Consider the following 17,612-nt stretch of genomic DNA (forward strand, 5'->3'; position numbering starts at 1 on the left):
TCAAGGGTAGATTAACTCTCCTAGTGTCCAGATTCAGTCGTTTTAGTCCTACCTAGTCAGGATTGTCCGTACTTACCTTTTTCTTGAACTGTACTGTCCATAGACGTTGTTACGCATCAGGCGTGTGAGTTCACACTCTGCACCTGCGTCCCGTGGGCCTCCTATTACTTACCTAAGGTTAGGATAGTGTAGTCCCAGCGGTCCTGCAGCCTCTGGACAGCTCCATTTCTTCTATCGACTCTCACATTCCATTTACTTAGTATATGGTTTGTCGTGCCCCTAGGGCACCATTGTAATTTTGTGCAACTTATCGTATTTTTCCTAAGAGATTGTCATGTGCTTAACCCTCTGACCTCATAAAGAGTTCAGAGGTGTTTGTTATTAATAAATATCTTGTTTATTTTCATAACAACCTGTGTGGTGTCCTTTCATCTGGTATTCAAGGGGTTATATTGTGGTAAAACAGCTGGCTTCACATGCCAAAAGAGTTTAGCCTAAGACTGCTTTGTCCATGCTACCATTAGGATAGCTGGTCTATAAGGTTTACTTACAACCAATCACCATAAGGGTTGTTTGGACTGATACAAGGTGATCACTAGAACTAGTGATACAAAAGGAGATGATGGACGGAGCGCTTGAACAAATCAAACACGCACCCCCAGTCAACTGATCTGGGTTTAATCCATCACCATTCTTTAGTTCTCAGCCACCCCAGTTCAGAAATGGCTATATGCAAATCAGTCTGACCCTGTGCCTCATGGGAACAGTGCAGCCCGAACTGCCAAGCCATGTCTTCCCTGGACCGGAAACAAGCATCCTGGGACCGGTTTCTGGCTAATCAGTCATCAGCCAGGCTAGCTTGAATCCAGTGGCAAAGTGAGCAAGGGACCCACGTCTTGGCATACCCTGCCAACTAGGGCGAACAAAGCAAAACCAAAGGGGATGATGGACGGAGTGTTGAACATTGCAATCACTCACCCCCAGTCAACTGATCTGGCTTTAATCCATCATTCTTTGTTGTGACTACTTAGTGAGCCATTGTAGGCTTAATCCTGACCTAAGTAGTCAATATGGTTGTTGTGGTGAAACCCACAGAGATGAAAAAATAGTAACTATTATCTTGTATATCCTGTAAATTATTTTTGCTAGATTAAATTGACACTCAAACGCTCATGAACGTTTCTTGATTGTACACAGGTCCGATTGTTAATGGTTAGTCGAATGGCCAAACCAGAAGAAGTACTTGTTGTAGAAAATGATCAAGGAGAGGTGGTACGCGAGTTCATGAAGGATACAGATTCTATTAACTTGTATAAGAACATGAGGGAAACTCTTGGTAAGTTCATTTCCATTTTATATGCTCATTTCAGCTGTATTTCATCCAATTACAGAAGCCTTATAATGAAAATACCACACAGTTTGCAGCGTAAATCTTTCCTGGATTCACATACTGTGCATTCCGCTATCTGGTAGTTTGGTCCGGAATTGTAATATTTCTTCTTTTTATTTTTCACTTGGTGCGCGTCGACATACCATCATTTGGTGAAGAGAGGGTTGTGAGCATATGTTTCTCTTATCTGAAAGAAACACGTTAGTTAGATTCCTTTCCTTAGAATAACCCCCAGGTGTCAGACTGGATCTGGAAAGTTTTCGCCATCCGTACCCTTGCGCGTCGGTAGGCGTCGTCTGCGGCTCTGTTGTCAGCGTCGTGATCGCCGTGATGACATCGCCGGTGTACTTAAACGCCACCCGCGCGCGCTGATGTCAGTTCTTCTTCTTTTTTCTGCGCCAGCAAGCGCAAATCGGGGAAGAGCGTACCCTTACTCATTTTTTGACTAACTTTAGGAAATTTTTTGTCTATCTTTTTCTAGTCCACTTTGACTCCTGCTGCTGGTAGGGATGCCCAGTTTCAAGCCGTGTGACGCCTGTCACCGACTGATGTCGGTTACCGACCCCCACCATCATTTCTGCTGGTTTATCAGGACACGGATGAAGGGGAGGACTGGGAGGGTGTCTGAGGATCCTCTGGCATAGCAGTGCCAGTTAAGTTAGGACTTGGCAGATGAGCTAGTGGAGGCCAGTGGGCTAGACACTTTGCCTGACACTGGTTTTCTCTCTCCTCCTTCCGTGGCTACGGAGGACGGAGCTACTTATTCTGTGGTGCTGCGCAAGGCAGCCAAGGCCTTGAGCTCCCTGCAGCGGCCGTGAGGACTAACCTCCTCACCAAGGTGCCTTAACCGCCACTAAGCTCTTCGGAGCCTCTGCTGCAGTTTAATGAGGCCCTCACTGACGTTCTGATGGGCACTTGGTCCAAGCCCACCACAGTCCCTCCTGTGGATCGTAACGCTGCCTGGCACTACCGCCTACCTTCGGGCGACCCTTGCTTTCTGTCTACCCACCCCACCGCTGAGTCTGGTTATCCAGGCCTCCCCGTCCGAAACCGCCTTCCCGACCACTCCACCGGACCGGGAATCCAAAAGGCTGGAACAGTTTGGCAAGAAACTGTTTTCCTCCCTCAGTCTGGGGTTGCAAAGCATTAATACCGCATGCCTTTTGGACCGTTCAACCCACTCTCTGTGGGATTACTTAGCGGACATGCTGCCCCAGTTTCCAGAGGAGACCAGGGCACGACTCGCCCAAGCTCTTGCTGAGGGGTGGGATGCTGCATGGTACTCCATCCGATGTGGACTTGAGACAACAGACTCGCTGGGTAGAGCGATGGCAACGACGGTGGCGATTCGTAGTCATGCCTAGCTGAGGTCCACAAACTTTTTAGGGGATATCCAGAGCACTCTAATGGACATGCCTTTTGATGAACAGCACAGATCATTGCATCCGGCCATGCGCTGCACCCTTTAGCCTATATTCCCATATCAGTGGGATGATTTTTAAAGTAACCTTTATTTAAATCGGTGGCCCCCTTGACTCATAAAGAACGTTACCAATTGAAGAAGATGCGCATACTTTCCATGAAGAAAACAGCGCTTCAAACCATAGAAATATGATGAGGAAATAGCCGACCTAAGGTGTGATAACTTGGAAACAATCTACAAGTTACAGATACAGATAGCAAAAGAACCTTGTCCTGATGAAGGTCTTATCCTAAAAACCGAAACGCTGCGTCGACAACTTTGTAACAACAATTTTGTTTTTTCATGTGAATTGTCACATTTTTAACTGGTCTAAATGGCATAAAAATTGTTTTATAAAAATGAATTTTTAAGAAATTGCTTTATGATTGTATTATCTTTTGAATAAATTGTACAATTGTCCATGTATTATTTATCGTTTTTTATCTGATTCTATCCATTCTTGTGATTTATTATTCATGTGGTTATGGTTAATGTACAGAGAAGGTGAATACCCTCTCTACCATGTAGTAGGTGTCCTTTTTCCAACTTTGTGGCCAGATAGGGACTTCCCTTTATTAATTTGCTTTACAACTCCTTGTCCCTGATTGGATATATAAGGAGACCTCCCTGTCTATTTGAAAAACATGCCTTTTGATGACCACCGCCTCTTTGGCGACAAAGCACATAGCGCGCTGGAGCGCTTTAGGGACTCCAGGCTACGGCCAAGTCCTTGGGCCTGTCTGCCTAGCGCCAGCAAACTTCTGCTTTTCGCTCCTTCCGTGGCCAAGGAAGGAGCACCCCTGCGCGTTCGTCAAGCCCAAGTCCGCAGAACCAACCTAAACGCGGACGTGCTTTCCGCTCTGGCGGAGCAGGGGAACAGAGACCCTCTCTCAGGCCACATCCGCTCCTGCAGCATCTGCCTCAAAGCCTACCTAGTCCAAGTTTCAGGCCCATTCCACGCCAGTGGGAGGCAGAGTTTGCCATCACCTGCTCCACTGGCGTACCATCACTTCGGACAGGTGGGTGCTGCAAATCGTCCGAAGGTGCTACTCCCTCCCCTTCGAGGCGACCCCTCCAGCCATGCCACCGCAGTACCCACTACATGTCGGGTGATCACTTGCAACTTCTACCGGAGGAAGTTACGGCCCTCTTGGCCAAGGGGGCCAGTAAGCGTGTTCCTTGGCCCAGAAGTAGGACTCTGTTCTTACTGCCACTACTTTCTGGTTTCCAAGAAGGGCAAAGGGGGCCTATGCCCTATCTTGGACCTCAGAAGCGTCCACAGCTTCCTCTGGAAGGAGAAGTTCAAGATGCTGACATTAGCTCAGGTTTTGACTGCCCAGGACCCTGGAGACTGGATGGTAGCGTTGGACTTGCAGGACGCTTATTTCCACATTGCCGTCCTGCCGGCCCACTGGTGTTACCTGAGGTACACGGTGAGCCACAAGCACTTTCAGTTTACCGTGCTCCTCTTCGGCCTCACCAGTGCCCCTCCGGTGTTCACAAAAGTAATGGCGGTCGTCGCAGCTCATCTGCGCCGATCAGGGGTTCCAGTCTTTCCCTATCTCGACGACTGGTTGTTGAAGGCAGGCTCGTCCCAAACAGTCATCTCCAGACTGCAGCCGACCTCCTGCATTCGCTGGCGTTCTCCATCAACGTGCCGAAGTCACACCTGAGTCCCTCCCAAAAGCTCCTCATCATCGGAGCGTATCTGGACTCGGCGCAGTTTCAGGTTTATCCTCCCGAGCAGCGGATTCGGGATATTCAGGCTCTGATTCCGATCGTTGAGCCTTTATCCTGAATTTCGGTCTGGGTGGTCCTACATCTGCTGGGTCTGATGGCCTCCTGCATCTTGCTGGTACATCACGCCAGGTGGTGGATGCGGGCTCTGCAGTGGGCGCAACATTGGGGCAACCTGTCCGACCACGTCCTGATTTTGAGGGCACTGAGACTTGCAGTGGTGTCTCACGGACTGCGATTGGGTCCGTGGCAGATCCCTCTCCCATCCCCAACCCGAGCACACAGTGGTGACCTATGCGTCCCTCCTGGGATAGGGGGCCACATGGGAGTGGCGGAGATCAGAGGTCTCCGGCGGAGTCCCGGCTCCATATCAACCTTCTGGAGCTGCGGGTGATGAAATGAAATGAAAGACATTTATAAAGCGCATGGCTACCCGTAGGCCTCCTGTGGTATATAAATAAATAATACCGGATCTAGGTTTTACTGGACATAGCAAATAACAGATAGCTCAATAAATAAGAGTCAAGATTCGAGGTAGTAGGAGTTTGCAGGTTTAATACAGCATAAAGGACAGGAACAGGACAACCTGCACAGGAATAAAATGACAGGGCCCTGCAGGGGGGACAGGGAATGAGCGCGCTAACGTTTAATAACAATACACAAGTATATATACTAAAACAGTTACATTACAATGAATACAATAGGCGGAACAGTGGGTGTGGTCAATAGCAGTCGCGAAAGATAAGGGTGAAAGTGGGTGTAACAGGAGGCGTATACATAGACATGTGATGTAAACGTAACAGAATATGTCATAAATGGGGCGGAAACATGGAGGGGGCTACCTAAGGAGCCGGGACCTCTAACCTAATGGGGCGCGCAAACTGACAATGACGTGTTACTAGGAGAAGCTGGGGGCTATGAACTCTGTGCTAGGAGCAGAGACTGGAGTCTGGAGAGTCAGGGCGACATGTACCTAAACCCTATCTAGTATCTGATGTTTAGAGAACATGTTGATATAAACTAAGAGTCAGGAGGGTAAAGGCTAACAGACTCTAAGACTGGTGCATGCATTATTCTACATGTAGTGCGTGTTGAGGAATATTAAATGACCATTAAATGCAGTATTTCTCTTACATGGAGACGTAAAGGCTAGACAATGACGGAAACTATTGATGCGATTCAGTAGCTTAGGAATGCAGAGAAGGAGGACTGGACTGATAACTAGAATCATAACATACTCTTGGCAGACTCATAGGCAGAGCCAGGCTGAACCGGGCACTGTTAGGCAGGAAGTAAGTGAAGGGTCAGGAACACAGGTGGGGGCTGTATCGCTCCTCAGCGAGGGCTCAGGAGACAGAAGCTGAATCTGGTGTCCGGGCCCTTTTGAGGCCTAGAAACGGGGACTTTACAATGAAATAACGTGCACACTGAGAAACGTGGCAACGTAGCTTTACATAGGCCTAATACTCGTAGTTTTCACGAGGACTGGAAACTGGCATACTAGAGGTGGACACAACGTCATGCGTCTTTAATCAAACATGGGGAATACATATGCATATTAATCATGCACACACAACATAAGATGGAGGACACGTAGGGACACAGAACATGGCAAAATTTACTTTTCCACATTCCCTCCTTGTCACTACGTTTCCATCAGGAAACATCAATATTCATGATACCATCTATCATTTCATACAGTATCATTTGCTCGTCTCGAATTTTCTTGGAACGGGATTTAGAACGGGGCTTGGGACTAGGAATACAAGAGGTAGCACAAATGCCGCAAATCGCAGGGCCACATTGTATACAGAGGCAGCAACTGAATATGATCGCTACTGCAATACCCAGAAATGACAATACTTTCCATCCCCAGGCGGAAATTATATTCCAGAACCAACCGGACCATGTCCAGGTGCCTGGATCTTGGTGTAACATATGGGCAATTTTATGGAGTCTGGTTATAGCTGAATAAACAGACGGCGCGTTATTAGGAATGAAAATGCAGGAACTAGATCCGATGACTCTACATGCCCCGCCCCTATCGGCCAGTATGACGTCAAGGACGAGACGATTCTGGAGCACGACAAATCTCATAGCAGATTGCTCTTCGGTTAAATTACCTAGGGCAGAGGCAGTCTCATTCACTACTGCTTCAAGGGTTCTGGTTAACCTACGGATTAGCTTACTATTCTGGACAGGTCCTATAAAGAAGAAGAAACCTTAATTGAAATCTGTATACTGTTCTAGAGCAGTTTCAGTATAATCGACAATTGGGGACTCGATCTCCCTTTTATGTCTAAAGTGTACTAGATGTGTGTTTCTATGATAATCGGATGGGGCTAGGAAAACTGGTGGCAGTAGGAAGGCAATGTAACAGGTACCCTCCCAATCGAGGGGCAGACGAACATATGCGGTCTGACCACAAACAAAATAAGAATGACGTGAAGCCTTGAAGATAGATTTCCCACTGTCACTATACTTGACAATAGTAGTACAATCACTATGTCCTACATGTACGGAACCATTATTTCGGACACATAATTCGCCTTTGACTGGTAATACTGAAATAGCAGGTAAGTCTGGAATGGGATCGGACTGAACATTCAGGACCATAAAATTCGAAGAATAATTACCTAAATTATAAACTTCATTTTCTAGATCTAACCCTGTTCTGTGGGGAAGACCTTGCTTGTCTGGAAAACATGTACTGTTAAGAAAAGACATATCATTTGAGGATGACGTTAACGTGGACCATGCTCCACACGAACCATTATGTGAAAATGGATAAGGAAAGAGTGGCAGAACTCCCTTCGGTGTCTGGAAAGGGGGGAGTCGACCACACACCCAACAATTAGTGGCATTGCTGGTCTGGTGTGAATAATGTAACATGCGGATAAAGGAGTTCTTACGCATAGCGAGACGATAAGAAAGTTCATGAGGAGGCAGATCACTAAACGTGTGCTCTACTGTAACATTAGCAGACTTATTTACATGAGGAACTGGAAAATACAAATAAAATGCATAACTTGTGCAGGAAATCATAATGCTGAAATATAGCAGAAAACACAAAATAAAAATGCAACATTTAGAGTTCTCATTAACTCTCTCTCTGTGGGGGTCTATTTTATACATGTCAGAAACCGGTCTAACCGTTTCACCTAGGGGAGGACTTAGACAATCAAACTGGCTGACTTATTTTACTAGACCTTAATTTAAGTTTATACTCCTGTTGCGGAGTTTTCTCTAACAGGGAGGGTTCAGTATCATTGTCTTTTGCGGGACAGTCCTTAAGAATAGTACTTTGGCAGTTTTTAGAATCCTCGGAAATGTTCTTTGAAACTGGTTTCAGTCCATAAAACTTTTTTAAATGCGACAGATGCACCCAGCCTTTTCTCCCCTCCAACTTTACGGCTGTACGGGTGGTTAGGAGGACCAGTCGGGGTTCCTTCCAGCGAGGCTCCAGCGGACTTGAACGATCAAAGTTCCTGACCAGAACCATGGATCCGGGAACGATTTCATGCGGTGCCACCTCGGTATTGTCTGGAAATGCGGCGGCAACCTGTGAACGACAAGAGTTGAGGGCAGACATCAAGGAAGCTAGGTAGTCTGTCAGCATATTACTTGAAACATCGGTAATACTTCGGGGTCTAGGTGTACCCCACATGTTAGGGGGGCGGCCGAATACGACCTCGTACGGGGACAGACCTGATCTGGAATGTGCGACCATGCGCATATAAAACAAGGCGACTGGCAGAGCTACTAGCCAGTCCACACCTTTCTCTTTACATACTTTTGCTATGCGGATTTTCAGGGTCTGATTATGTCTCTCTACGAGACCGGCTGCTTCAGGATGGCGTACACAATGGAACTTCCACTGGTACGCTAACAGAAGGGAAATGTGTTTCATGAGCTCGGATGAGAATGGCTGGCCGTTGTCAGAATATACGACTCTTGGGAGTCCGTAGCGGGGGAAGAATTCACGAACCAACTGCTTGGCAGTGGTCGCGGCTGTGTAATCTGGGACTGGATATGCCTATGTCCACCTGGACAAAGCGCATACAACTACAAGGACATACTTGAAACCTCGACATCGCTCCATCTGAATATAATCCATCTGGAGGACTTCAAAAGGGTGGTCAGGAGGCTGGAATCCACCTTGTTCCACCGGGACACTTTTACCTGGATTAAACTGGCAACATATCATACAGGTACGGACTTTCTGCTTGGCTGCAGCTCGTAAATGCTTGTTGGACCAAATGTTCTGGATACTATCTAACATAGCTTTTTCTCCTAAATGTGCTGGACTATGTGCGGTATTGATAATGACTTGAACCATAGAGTCGGGGAGAAACCATGTGGCTTTACCCTTCGTTACCCTTCGTTACCCTGATCTGTCTGGACCCCTCCTTGTTTGGACCATTTCTCGATTAATTCCCTTTCTTGGGCTCGTTCTAAGGATTCTCTACTTAGTTCTGACTTTCTGATTTCTTTTTCGGTTCTTTTATGAGATTCTTTGCGCCATAACTCGATGGCATCTTTCTGTGACTGTCTGGCTTTCTTTTTCCATAATACTTCTTCTACTCTCATGATGCACTCGGCATCCCACGTACCTGATACGGGCCATCTATACTTTTCCTCTAACTCTTTGGTGTATTCTACCCATAAATCTAGATATAATATGGCACTTATGCCATGCTTCTGATACATAAAATGACCTGGACTGTTGTGGTATATAAATAAATAATACCGGATCTATTTTTGAATGAATGAATGAATAACAGATAGCTCAATAAAATAATAGTCAAGATTCGAGGTAGTGGGAGTTTTGCAGGTTTATTACAGCATAAAGGACAGGGACAGGACAACCTGCATAGGAACAGAATGGCAAGGACTAGCATGGCCCGGCAGCTGCCGGGGACCGGATCTGGAATGGCTAGCTCTAACATTTAATAACATTACATGAGCATATATACATAACGCAAACACATAGCATTACATTGCAATGGGCGTAGCAGTGGGTGGAGCAGTAGGTGTGACGTGTAGCAGTCGCGAAAGATAACGGTACAAAGGAGGTATAACAGGGCGTATACATAGACATGTGATGCAAACGTAATAGAATATGTCATGAAATGGGCGGAAACATTGGAGGGGGCTACCTAAGGAGCCGGGACCTCTAACCTAATGGTGCGCGCAAACTGACAATGACGTGTTACTAGGAGAAGCTGGGGGCTATGAACTCTGTGCTAGGAGCAGAGACTGAAGTCTGGAGAGTCAGGGCGACATGTGCCTAAGCAGTATCTAGTATCTGATGTTTAGGGAACATGTTAATATAAACTAGAAGTCAGGAGGGGAAAAGCTAACAGACTCTAAGACTGGAGCATGCATTATTCTACATGTAGTGCGTGATGAAGAATATTAAATGATCATTATATGCAGTATTTCTCTTACATGGAGACGTAAAAGCTAGACTATGACGGAAACTATTGATGCGATTCAGTAGCTTAGGAATGCAGAGAAGGAGGGCTGTACTGATAACTGGAATCATAACATACTCTTGGCAGACTCAGAGGCAGAGCCAGGCTGAACCGGGCACTGCGAGGCAGGAAGTAAGTGAAGGGTCGAGGATACAGGCGGGGGCTGTATCGCTCCTCAGCGAGGCTTCAGGAGACAGGGGCTGAATCTGATGTCCGGGCCCTGTTGAGGCCTAGAAACGGGGACTTTATAATGAAATAACGTGCACACTAAGAAACGTGGCAACATAACTTTACATAGGCCTGACACTCATATTACTCATGAGGACTAGGAAATGGCATATCAGAGGTGGACACAACTATAATTGCGTCTTGAATCGGACATGGGGAATAACATATGCATATTGGTCATGCACACATAACATATGATGGATGACTCGTAGGGACACAGAACATGACAAAATTTACTTTTCCACATTCCCTCCTTGTCACTACGTTTCCATCAGAAAACATCAATATTCATGATACCATCTATCATTTCATACAGTATCATTTGTTCATCTCGAATTATCCTGGAACGGGATTTAGAACGGGGCTTGGGACTAGGAATACAAGAGGTAGCACACATGCCGCAAATCGCAGGGCCACATTGTATACAGAGGCAGCAGCTGAATATGATCGCTACTGCAATACCTAGAAAAGACAGGACTTTCCATCCCCAGGCAGAAATTATATTCCAGAACCAACCGGACCATGTCCAGGTGCCTGGATCTTGGTGTAACAGATGGGCAATTTTATGAAGTCTGGTTATAGCTGAATAAACAGACGGCGCGTTATTTGGAATGAAAATGCAGCAACTGGATCCGAGGACTCTACAGGCCCCGCCCCTATCGGCCAGTATGACGTCAAGGACGAGACGATTCTGGAGCACAACAATTCTCATAAAGGATTGCTCTTCGGTTAAGTTACCTAGAGCGGAGGCAGTCTCATCTACTACAGCTTCAAGGGTTCTTGTTAACCTACGAATTAGCTTACTGTTTACAACTGTACCTAAATAAGGGAACACACCTTTATCAATATCAATGAATTGCTCTGCAGCAGTTTCAGTATAGTCGACAATCGGGAGGTTTCTCTTGTGTCTAGTATGTACTAGGAAGGAATTCCTATGGTAGTCAGGTGGGGCTAGGAAAACAGGTGGCAGTAGGAAGGCAATGTAACAGGTTCCCTCCCAATCGAGGGGCAGACGAACATATGCAGTTTGACCACAAACGAAATAAGAATGACGTGAAGCTTTAAAAATAGATTTCCCACTGTCACTATACTTGATAATAGTAGTACAATCACTATGTCCTACGTGTACAGAACCATAACTACGAACACATAATTCGCCTTTGACTGGTAATACTGAAATAGCAGGTGAATCCATAGAATCTGGAGTAGTATCAGACTGAACATTCAGGACCATGAAATTCGACGAATAATTACCTAAATTGTACACTTCATTTTCTAGGTCTAAACCTGTTCTGTGGGGAAGACCTTGCTTGTCTGGGAAACATGTGCTGTTAAGAAAAGACATATCTGTTGAGGATGACGTTAACGTGGACCATGCTCCACACGAACCATTATGGGAAAAAGGATAAGGAAAGAGTGGCAGAACTCCCTTCGGTGTCTGGAAAGGGGGGAGTCGACCACACACCCAACAATTAGTGGCATTGCTGGTCTGGTGTGAATAATGTAACATGCGGATAAATGTATTGTTACGCATCGCGAGGCGGTATGAATATTCATGAGGAGGCAGATCACTAAACGTGTGCTCTACTGTAACATTAGAATGCTTATTTACATGAGGAACTGGAAAACACAGGTAAAATGCGTAACTGGTGCAGGAAATCAAAAGGCTGAGAAATAATATGAAACTTAGAAAAATGATACATCGAATTGAGTTTTGACTAACTCTCTCACTATGGGGGTCTATTTTATACATGTCAGAAACAGTCTAACCGTTTCACCTAGGGGAGGACTTATACAATCAAACTGACTGACTTATTTTACTAGACCGGAGTTTTTGCTTATACTCCTGCTGCGGAGTTTTCTCTACCAAGGGAGGGGTTGTATCAATGTCATTTGCGGGACAGTCCTTAGGAACAATGTTTTGACAAGTCTTGATATCCTGGGAAATGTTCTTAGAGACCGGTTTTAATCCGTAGAATTTCTTGACGTGCGAAAGATGCACCCAGCCGCGGCGTCCTTCCAATTTCACGGCTGTACGGGTGGTGAGGAGGACCTGACGGGGCTCCTTCCAACGTGGCTCCAGCGGACTTGATCTGTCGAAGTTCCGCACGAGTACCATCGAACCTGGAACGATTTCATGCGGTGCCACCTCGGTATTGTCTGGAAATGCGGCGGCAACCTGTGAACGACATGAGTTGAGGGCAGACATCAAGGAAGCTAGGTAATCTGTCAGCATATTACATGAAACATCAGTAATACTTCGGGGTCTAGGAGTACCCCACATGTTAGGGGGGCGGCCGAATACGACCTCATACGGGGACAGACCTGATCTGGAATGTGCGACCATGCGCATATAAAACAAAGCAACTGGCAGAGCTACTAGCCAGTCCACACCCTTGTCTTTACATATTTTAGCAATTCGGATTTTCAGAGTCTGATTATGTCTCTCAACGAGACCGGCTGCTTCAGGATGGCGTACACAATGAAACTTCCACTGGTACCCTAACAACAGGGAAACGTGCTTCATTAACTCTGAGGAGAATGGTTGGCCGTTATCAGAATATACGACTCTAGGGAGTCCATATCGAGGGAAAAACTCACGAACCAACTGCTTGGCAGTGGTTGCGGCTGTGTAATCTGGGACTGGATATGCTTCTGTCCATCTGGACAAAGCGCATACAACTACAAGGACATACTTGAAACCTCGACATCGCTCCATCTGAATATAATCCATCTGGAGGACCTCAAAAGGGTGGTCAGGGGGCTGGAATCCACCTTGTTCCACCGGGACACTTTTACCTGGATTAAACTGACAACATATCATACAGGTACGGACTTTCTGCTTGGCTGCAGCTCGTAAATGCTTGTTGAACCAAATGTTCTGGATACTGTCTAACATTGCTTTTTCTCCTAAGTGTGCTGGACTATGTGCGGTATTAATAATGACTTGAACCATAGAGTCGGGGAGAAACCATGTGGTTCTTCCCTTCGTCACCCATCCTTGATCTGTCTGGACCCCTCCTTGTTCGGACCATTTCTTCATTTCATCGGGAGTAGCATGTAACTGGATATCTATGACATCTTGTGTAGGGTCCTTAACTGTCATACATGTAGTCGGATCTGGAGTATGTGTCTGTGTCGGATTAACTTGAATGTCTAGAGTCTGTGCTGTAAGCTTGGCTGTGCGATCTGCTAGATCATTACCCTGGGAAATAATGTCAGTAACTTTCGTATGTGCTTTGCATTTCATAATAGCAATGGAGGTCGGTAAATGTATGGCATCTAACAGAGCTTGAATAAGGAGACCATGCTGAATCTTGGTTCCATGAGAAGTCATGAAACCTCTCTCCTGCCAGAGCACTCCGAAGTCGTGTACGACTCCAAATGCGTAGCGTGAATCTGTGTAAACATTAACTTTCAGGTTCTTGGCGTGTATGCAGGCTTGTGTCAGAGCAACTAGCTCTGCTGCTTGAGCGGACAGAGTGTCAATGCGGTGTGTCTCAATAACCTCAGTGTCAGTAGTCACTGCATACGCGGCAACTAAATCTCCTGTACTAGTCCTCATACATGAACCATCCACATAAAGTGTCAGGTCGGGATCTGGTAACGGAATGTCTGTCAGGTCTTGTCTTGGTTTTGTCGTAATGTTGACTACTTCCACACAGTCGTGTGTGGCAGAATTTGGATTAACTGATGGTAACAGTGTAGCAGGATTCAGGACGTTGCAGCGTCTGATTTCTATGTGTGGCTGAAACAGTGTCAATTCATAACCTGTTAGACGTGCAATTGTCAAGTGCTGTGTTTGTGTTCTATTTAAAAGAACTTCCACGGAGTGTGGAACTTGTACTGTCAGGGAGTGTCCTAAAACTATGGAATCACTTTGTCTGATAGCTAGTGCTGTGGCTGCAACTGACTTGAGGCACGCAGGCAAAGCCTGGGCTACTGGATCTAGTGTGCTAGAAAAGTAAGCACACGGCTTGTATTGTCCTGCTTGATCTTGTGTAAGAACAGATAATGCTGTACCTTCACGTTCTGTGACGAAAAGTGTAAAAGGCTTACTGTAGTTCGGTGTAGCTAGAACTGGAGCTTGACATAAAGCTTTCTTTAACTCGTTGAAACTAAGTGTATGTTCAGATGTCCAAGGGAGGACAGTCATTGCGGCTGCCTCCTGTGTCGTTAACTGTATCAGTGGCTTGGCTAGAAATGCATACTGTGGAATCCATTGTCTACAATAAGAAGTAAGGCCAATAAAAGCACGTACCTCCTTCTGGGTTCTGGGCTGAGGAAGACTCGCTATCAACTGGATACGGTCTGGTGTCAACTGCCTACCCCTCTTGGACAGTAAGTGTCCTAAGTAGACCACTTGCTGGACACAGAATTGAAGCTTCGAAGGGGACACCTTGTGCCCCATCTCGGCTAGGAAATACAGAACCGTCAGTGACGCTCGCTCGCAGTCACGTTCAGAACGGGCTGTGATCAATAGATCATCGACATACTGGAGCAGGGCAGTGTCAGTTGGCATATGAATGTTGTCAAGTTGTCTCTTAAGTGCTTGGCTGTAAATACTAGGGCTTTCTGTGAAACCTTGAGGAGCTCGTGTAAACATATAGCTCCTTCCATTTAAACAAAATCCGAAAAGAAACTGGCTGTCTGGATGAATCGGAACACTAAAAAATGCATTCTTAAGATCGATTACAGTAAAGAACATGGCTTCGGAATCAATGGCTGTCAATAGGGAAGAGATATCTGGGACAACTGGGTACTGCGGAATAATACATTTATTAAGCTCTCGTAGGTCGATCACTAATCGATATACTGGGGGTGCATTTGGATCAGTACGTTTCATGACTGGAATGATCGGAGAGTTACATACATTGGAGTCAGTTTCTACAACTACTCCTTGAGCCATGAGCTCGTCTATAATTTTGGATAAGGCTGCTACAGCCTCAGGTGGCAATCTATACTGTCTGATTCGTGGTAACACTACACCTGGTTTGAGAGTCACACGATAGGGTGTGATTTGCATATAACCTACATCAGTTGGACCTTGCGCCCATAAATGCTGTGGAACATTAGACAGTCTTGAATCAAAATCTCGTAATACATAGTGACCCTTAAAGTCACGTAGGAACAATCGTATTCCCTCTGGGGAACAGCATATAACTGCACCTAACTCTTTCAGTGTTTTAATGCCTAATAGATTTTCTGGACATGACTTAGTAAGTAACAGATCAGTAGTACGGGACAATGGACCTACTTCTAAAGTAACTGGCTTTGAGATCTCGTTAATGATAGGTTTTCCTGAAAATCCAAGGGAAACATTTCTTGAGCCTGAGAGCGGAGCCCCTGGAACTTCGGCATGACTAATTGTGGTCCTACTTGCCCCTGTATCAATCAAAAACTTTCTGTCTTTCCCTAATACTTGACTGTGAACATAGGGACCCTCTTGATCTACAGGTATCTCGATGAGAGGCAAGCCTACCTCCCTCTCTAGGCTGTTTCATGAATACGGCTGGTACTCTGGATACTCAGACTGTGCATACTGGTACATCTGCGATGTGACATGTTGTGTTGCAGCAACAGGCTGCGGTACTGTAACTGTCTGTGGTGCATTCTGTGACTGAGGAGTCTGCGTAACTTGTTCTTGTCTAGGCGGACGTGGTCTTTCTTTAGTCTTACCAGTAGCTATGTTATGTTTCAGAACCGCACACTCATTTATAAAATGACCTGGCTGTTTACAATAATTGCAGTTCCCTTTAACGGGTGCTGCAGGATGACTGGCTTGATTTGGACCCCTCTTCTGACTGTCTTGGGGAACGGATTGTGCAACTAGCACTTTCATTTTCGTGTCTTTCATACGTTTTCTTTCGTGTTCTTGCTCTTCCCTGATTCTATTCTGGTGGTACTGGAGCATCTGGAGCATCTGGGACGGAGTATTTGCTTGCCAGGTACTTTCGACTTTCAGAACTCGGTTTTTAATTGGTGGGCTTGAATTCTCGACTAATTTAGTAACGAAAAGGTGAGGATATGACTCACTACTTGTCTTGAGACCACTGTTGATACTAAAGCACTTTTCAAACCTAGAATAAAAATCACTAATATCTTCATCTTGTTTCTGTTTACAGGCTGAGATTGCATCCCAGTCTTCCTTTTTCGTTGTTAATAATCTGGGTAAAACTTGAATCAATAATTCTGGTAATTCTTTACATTTCTCTCCAAGACCAGTACCTGGTACACGTATCTTATCTTCTGCTTCTAGGACTGCCCAATCTATCTTTTTCTCTCCCACCTCCCATTCTTTCTCTTTGAGCTTTTCATACACCCCTGCGGGCAACAGAACCTTTAACATTTTAATTATATCCGGGTACGTGTATTCTCCCATACGGAGCATGTCTTTTAATTCTCTATGGAACCCTGCTGGATCTTTGTCATGACAGGGAATTAATTTCTTCATCTCTAGAAGTTCCATCTTGGTGATTGGAGTGTATACAAACACTCGCTGCATTTCGCCACCCGCTCCTTTGACTGGGTGGACTTCTCGTAACGGATTCTGTCTATCTATGTAAAATGATTTACCTTCTGGGGGTGAGACATGGACAAAATGCGGCTTCAAAAATGTTCTATATTTGTGGCGCTGTTCTAGAATCACACTAATTAGATCGGTACCTAGACCTCTCCATCTGTACTGGAGTAACTCGTTCAGGATATCATGTAACGGGCCTGGATCAGAATGTTGACCCTCATACAGAGTAATGAGGTGCTGAATCATATACATACCCACCAGTCGCTGCTCGGCTGGGGGCATTTTCAGAAACATTTGTGCCACTATTTCGTCTGGAAAAGTGGTAGAATCAGTAATCCATCGGACTGCTGATCGGACTAGTTCTTGTTCATGCATGGTACTTAATTCACTGTAACCGATTCGTGATTTCAGAATGTGATCGGTAGCTTGGAATACTTGTTCTAGGGAACCTTGTTCTGGTGCTGAATGATGGAAAATGGACTTGTGTTCTAGACGTAAATGGCGATCTGGAAATCTAGGTTTTCCTACATACGCTATTCTGACGGTATTCTCATCGTCTTCCTCTTCAGGATCAGAGGTACTTTCTTTCTCGCTTACTTGTGCTGCTTTACGCTGTTCGTGTATCTTTATTATCTCTCTACGGATTTTCTTGTACATACTTTCCATGGCACTAATGGTATTGTGCTTTCCTTCGGCTATATTATCACTCCACTTTGTTAGAATTTTCATTTCTTCCGGGTCTTTAGACGGGTAATCTTGTTCTCTTATTAGACAGTTAATTAAAAACTTTAATAT

The 17,612-nt window shown here is 45.5% G+C and overlaps 1 protein-coding gene across 2 annotated transcripts in view; it reads left to right on the forward strand.

The window, feature by feature from the left end:
• XPO1 (exportin 1) overlaps positions 1 to 17,612 on the forward strand; it is a 960,241-nt gene that overhangs the window by 491,586 nt on the left and 451,043 nt on the right. For both annotated transcript variants that reach the window (XR_013596235.1, XM_078649290.1), the window contains exon 13: positions 1,198 to 1,336. Coding sequence is in view for 1 of the 2 variants with exons in the window: in XM_078649290.1 (XP_078505416.1) it covers positions 1,198 to 1,336 (139 nt within the window). In the remaining variant the exon portion in view is untranslated. The remainder of the gene's footprint in view (positions 1 to 1,197; positions 1,337 to 17,612) is intronic.

This window comes from Lissotriton helveticus, chromosome 6 (genome assembly GCF_964261635.1).
Source record: "Lissotriton helveticus chromosome 6, aLisHel1.1, whole genome shotgun sequence".
In the NCBI taxonomy this organism is placed as follows: domain Eukaryota; kingdom Metazoa; phylum Chordata; class Amphibia; order Caudata; family Salamandridae; genus Lissotriton; species Lissotriton helveticus.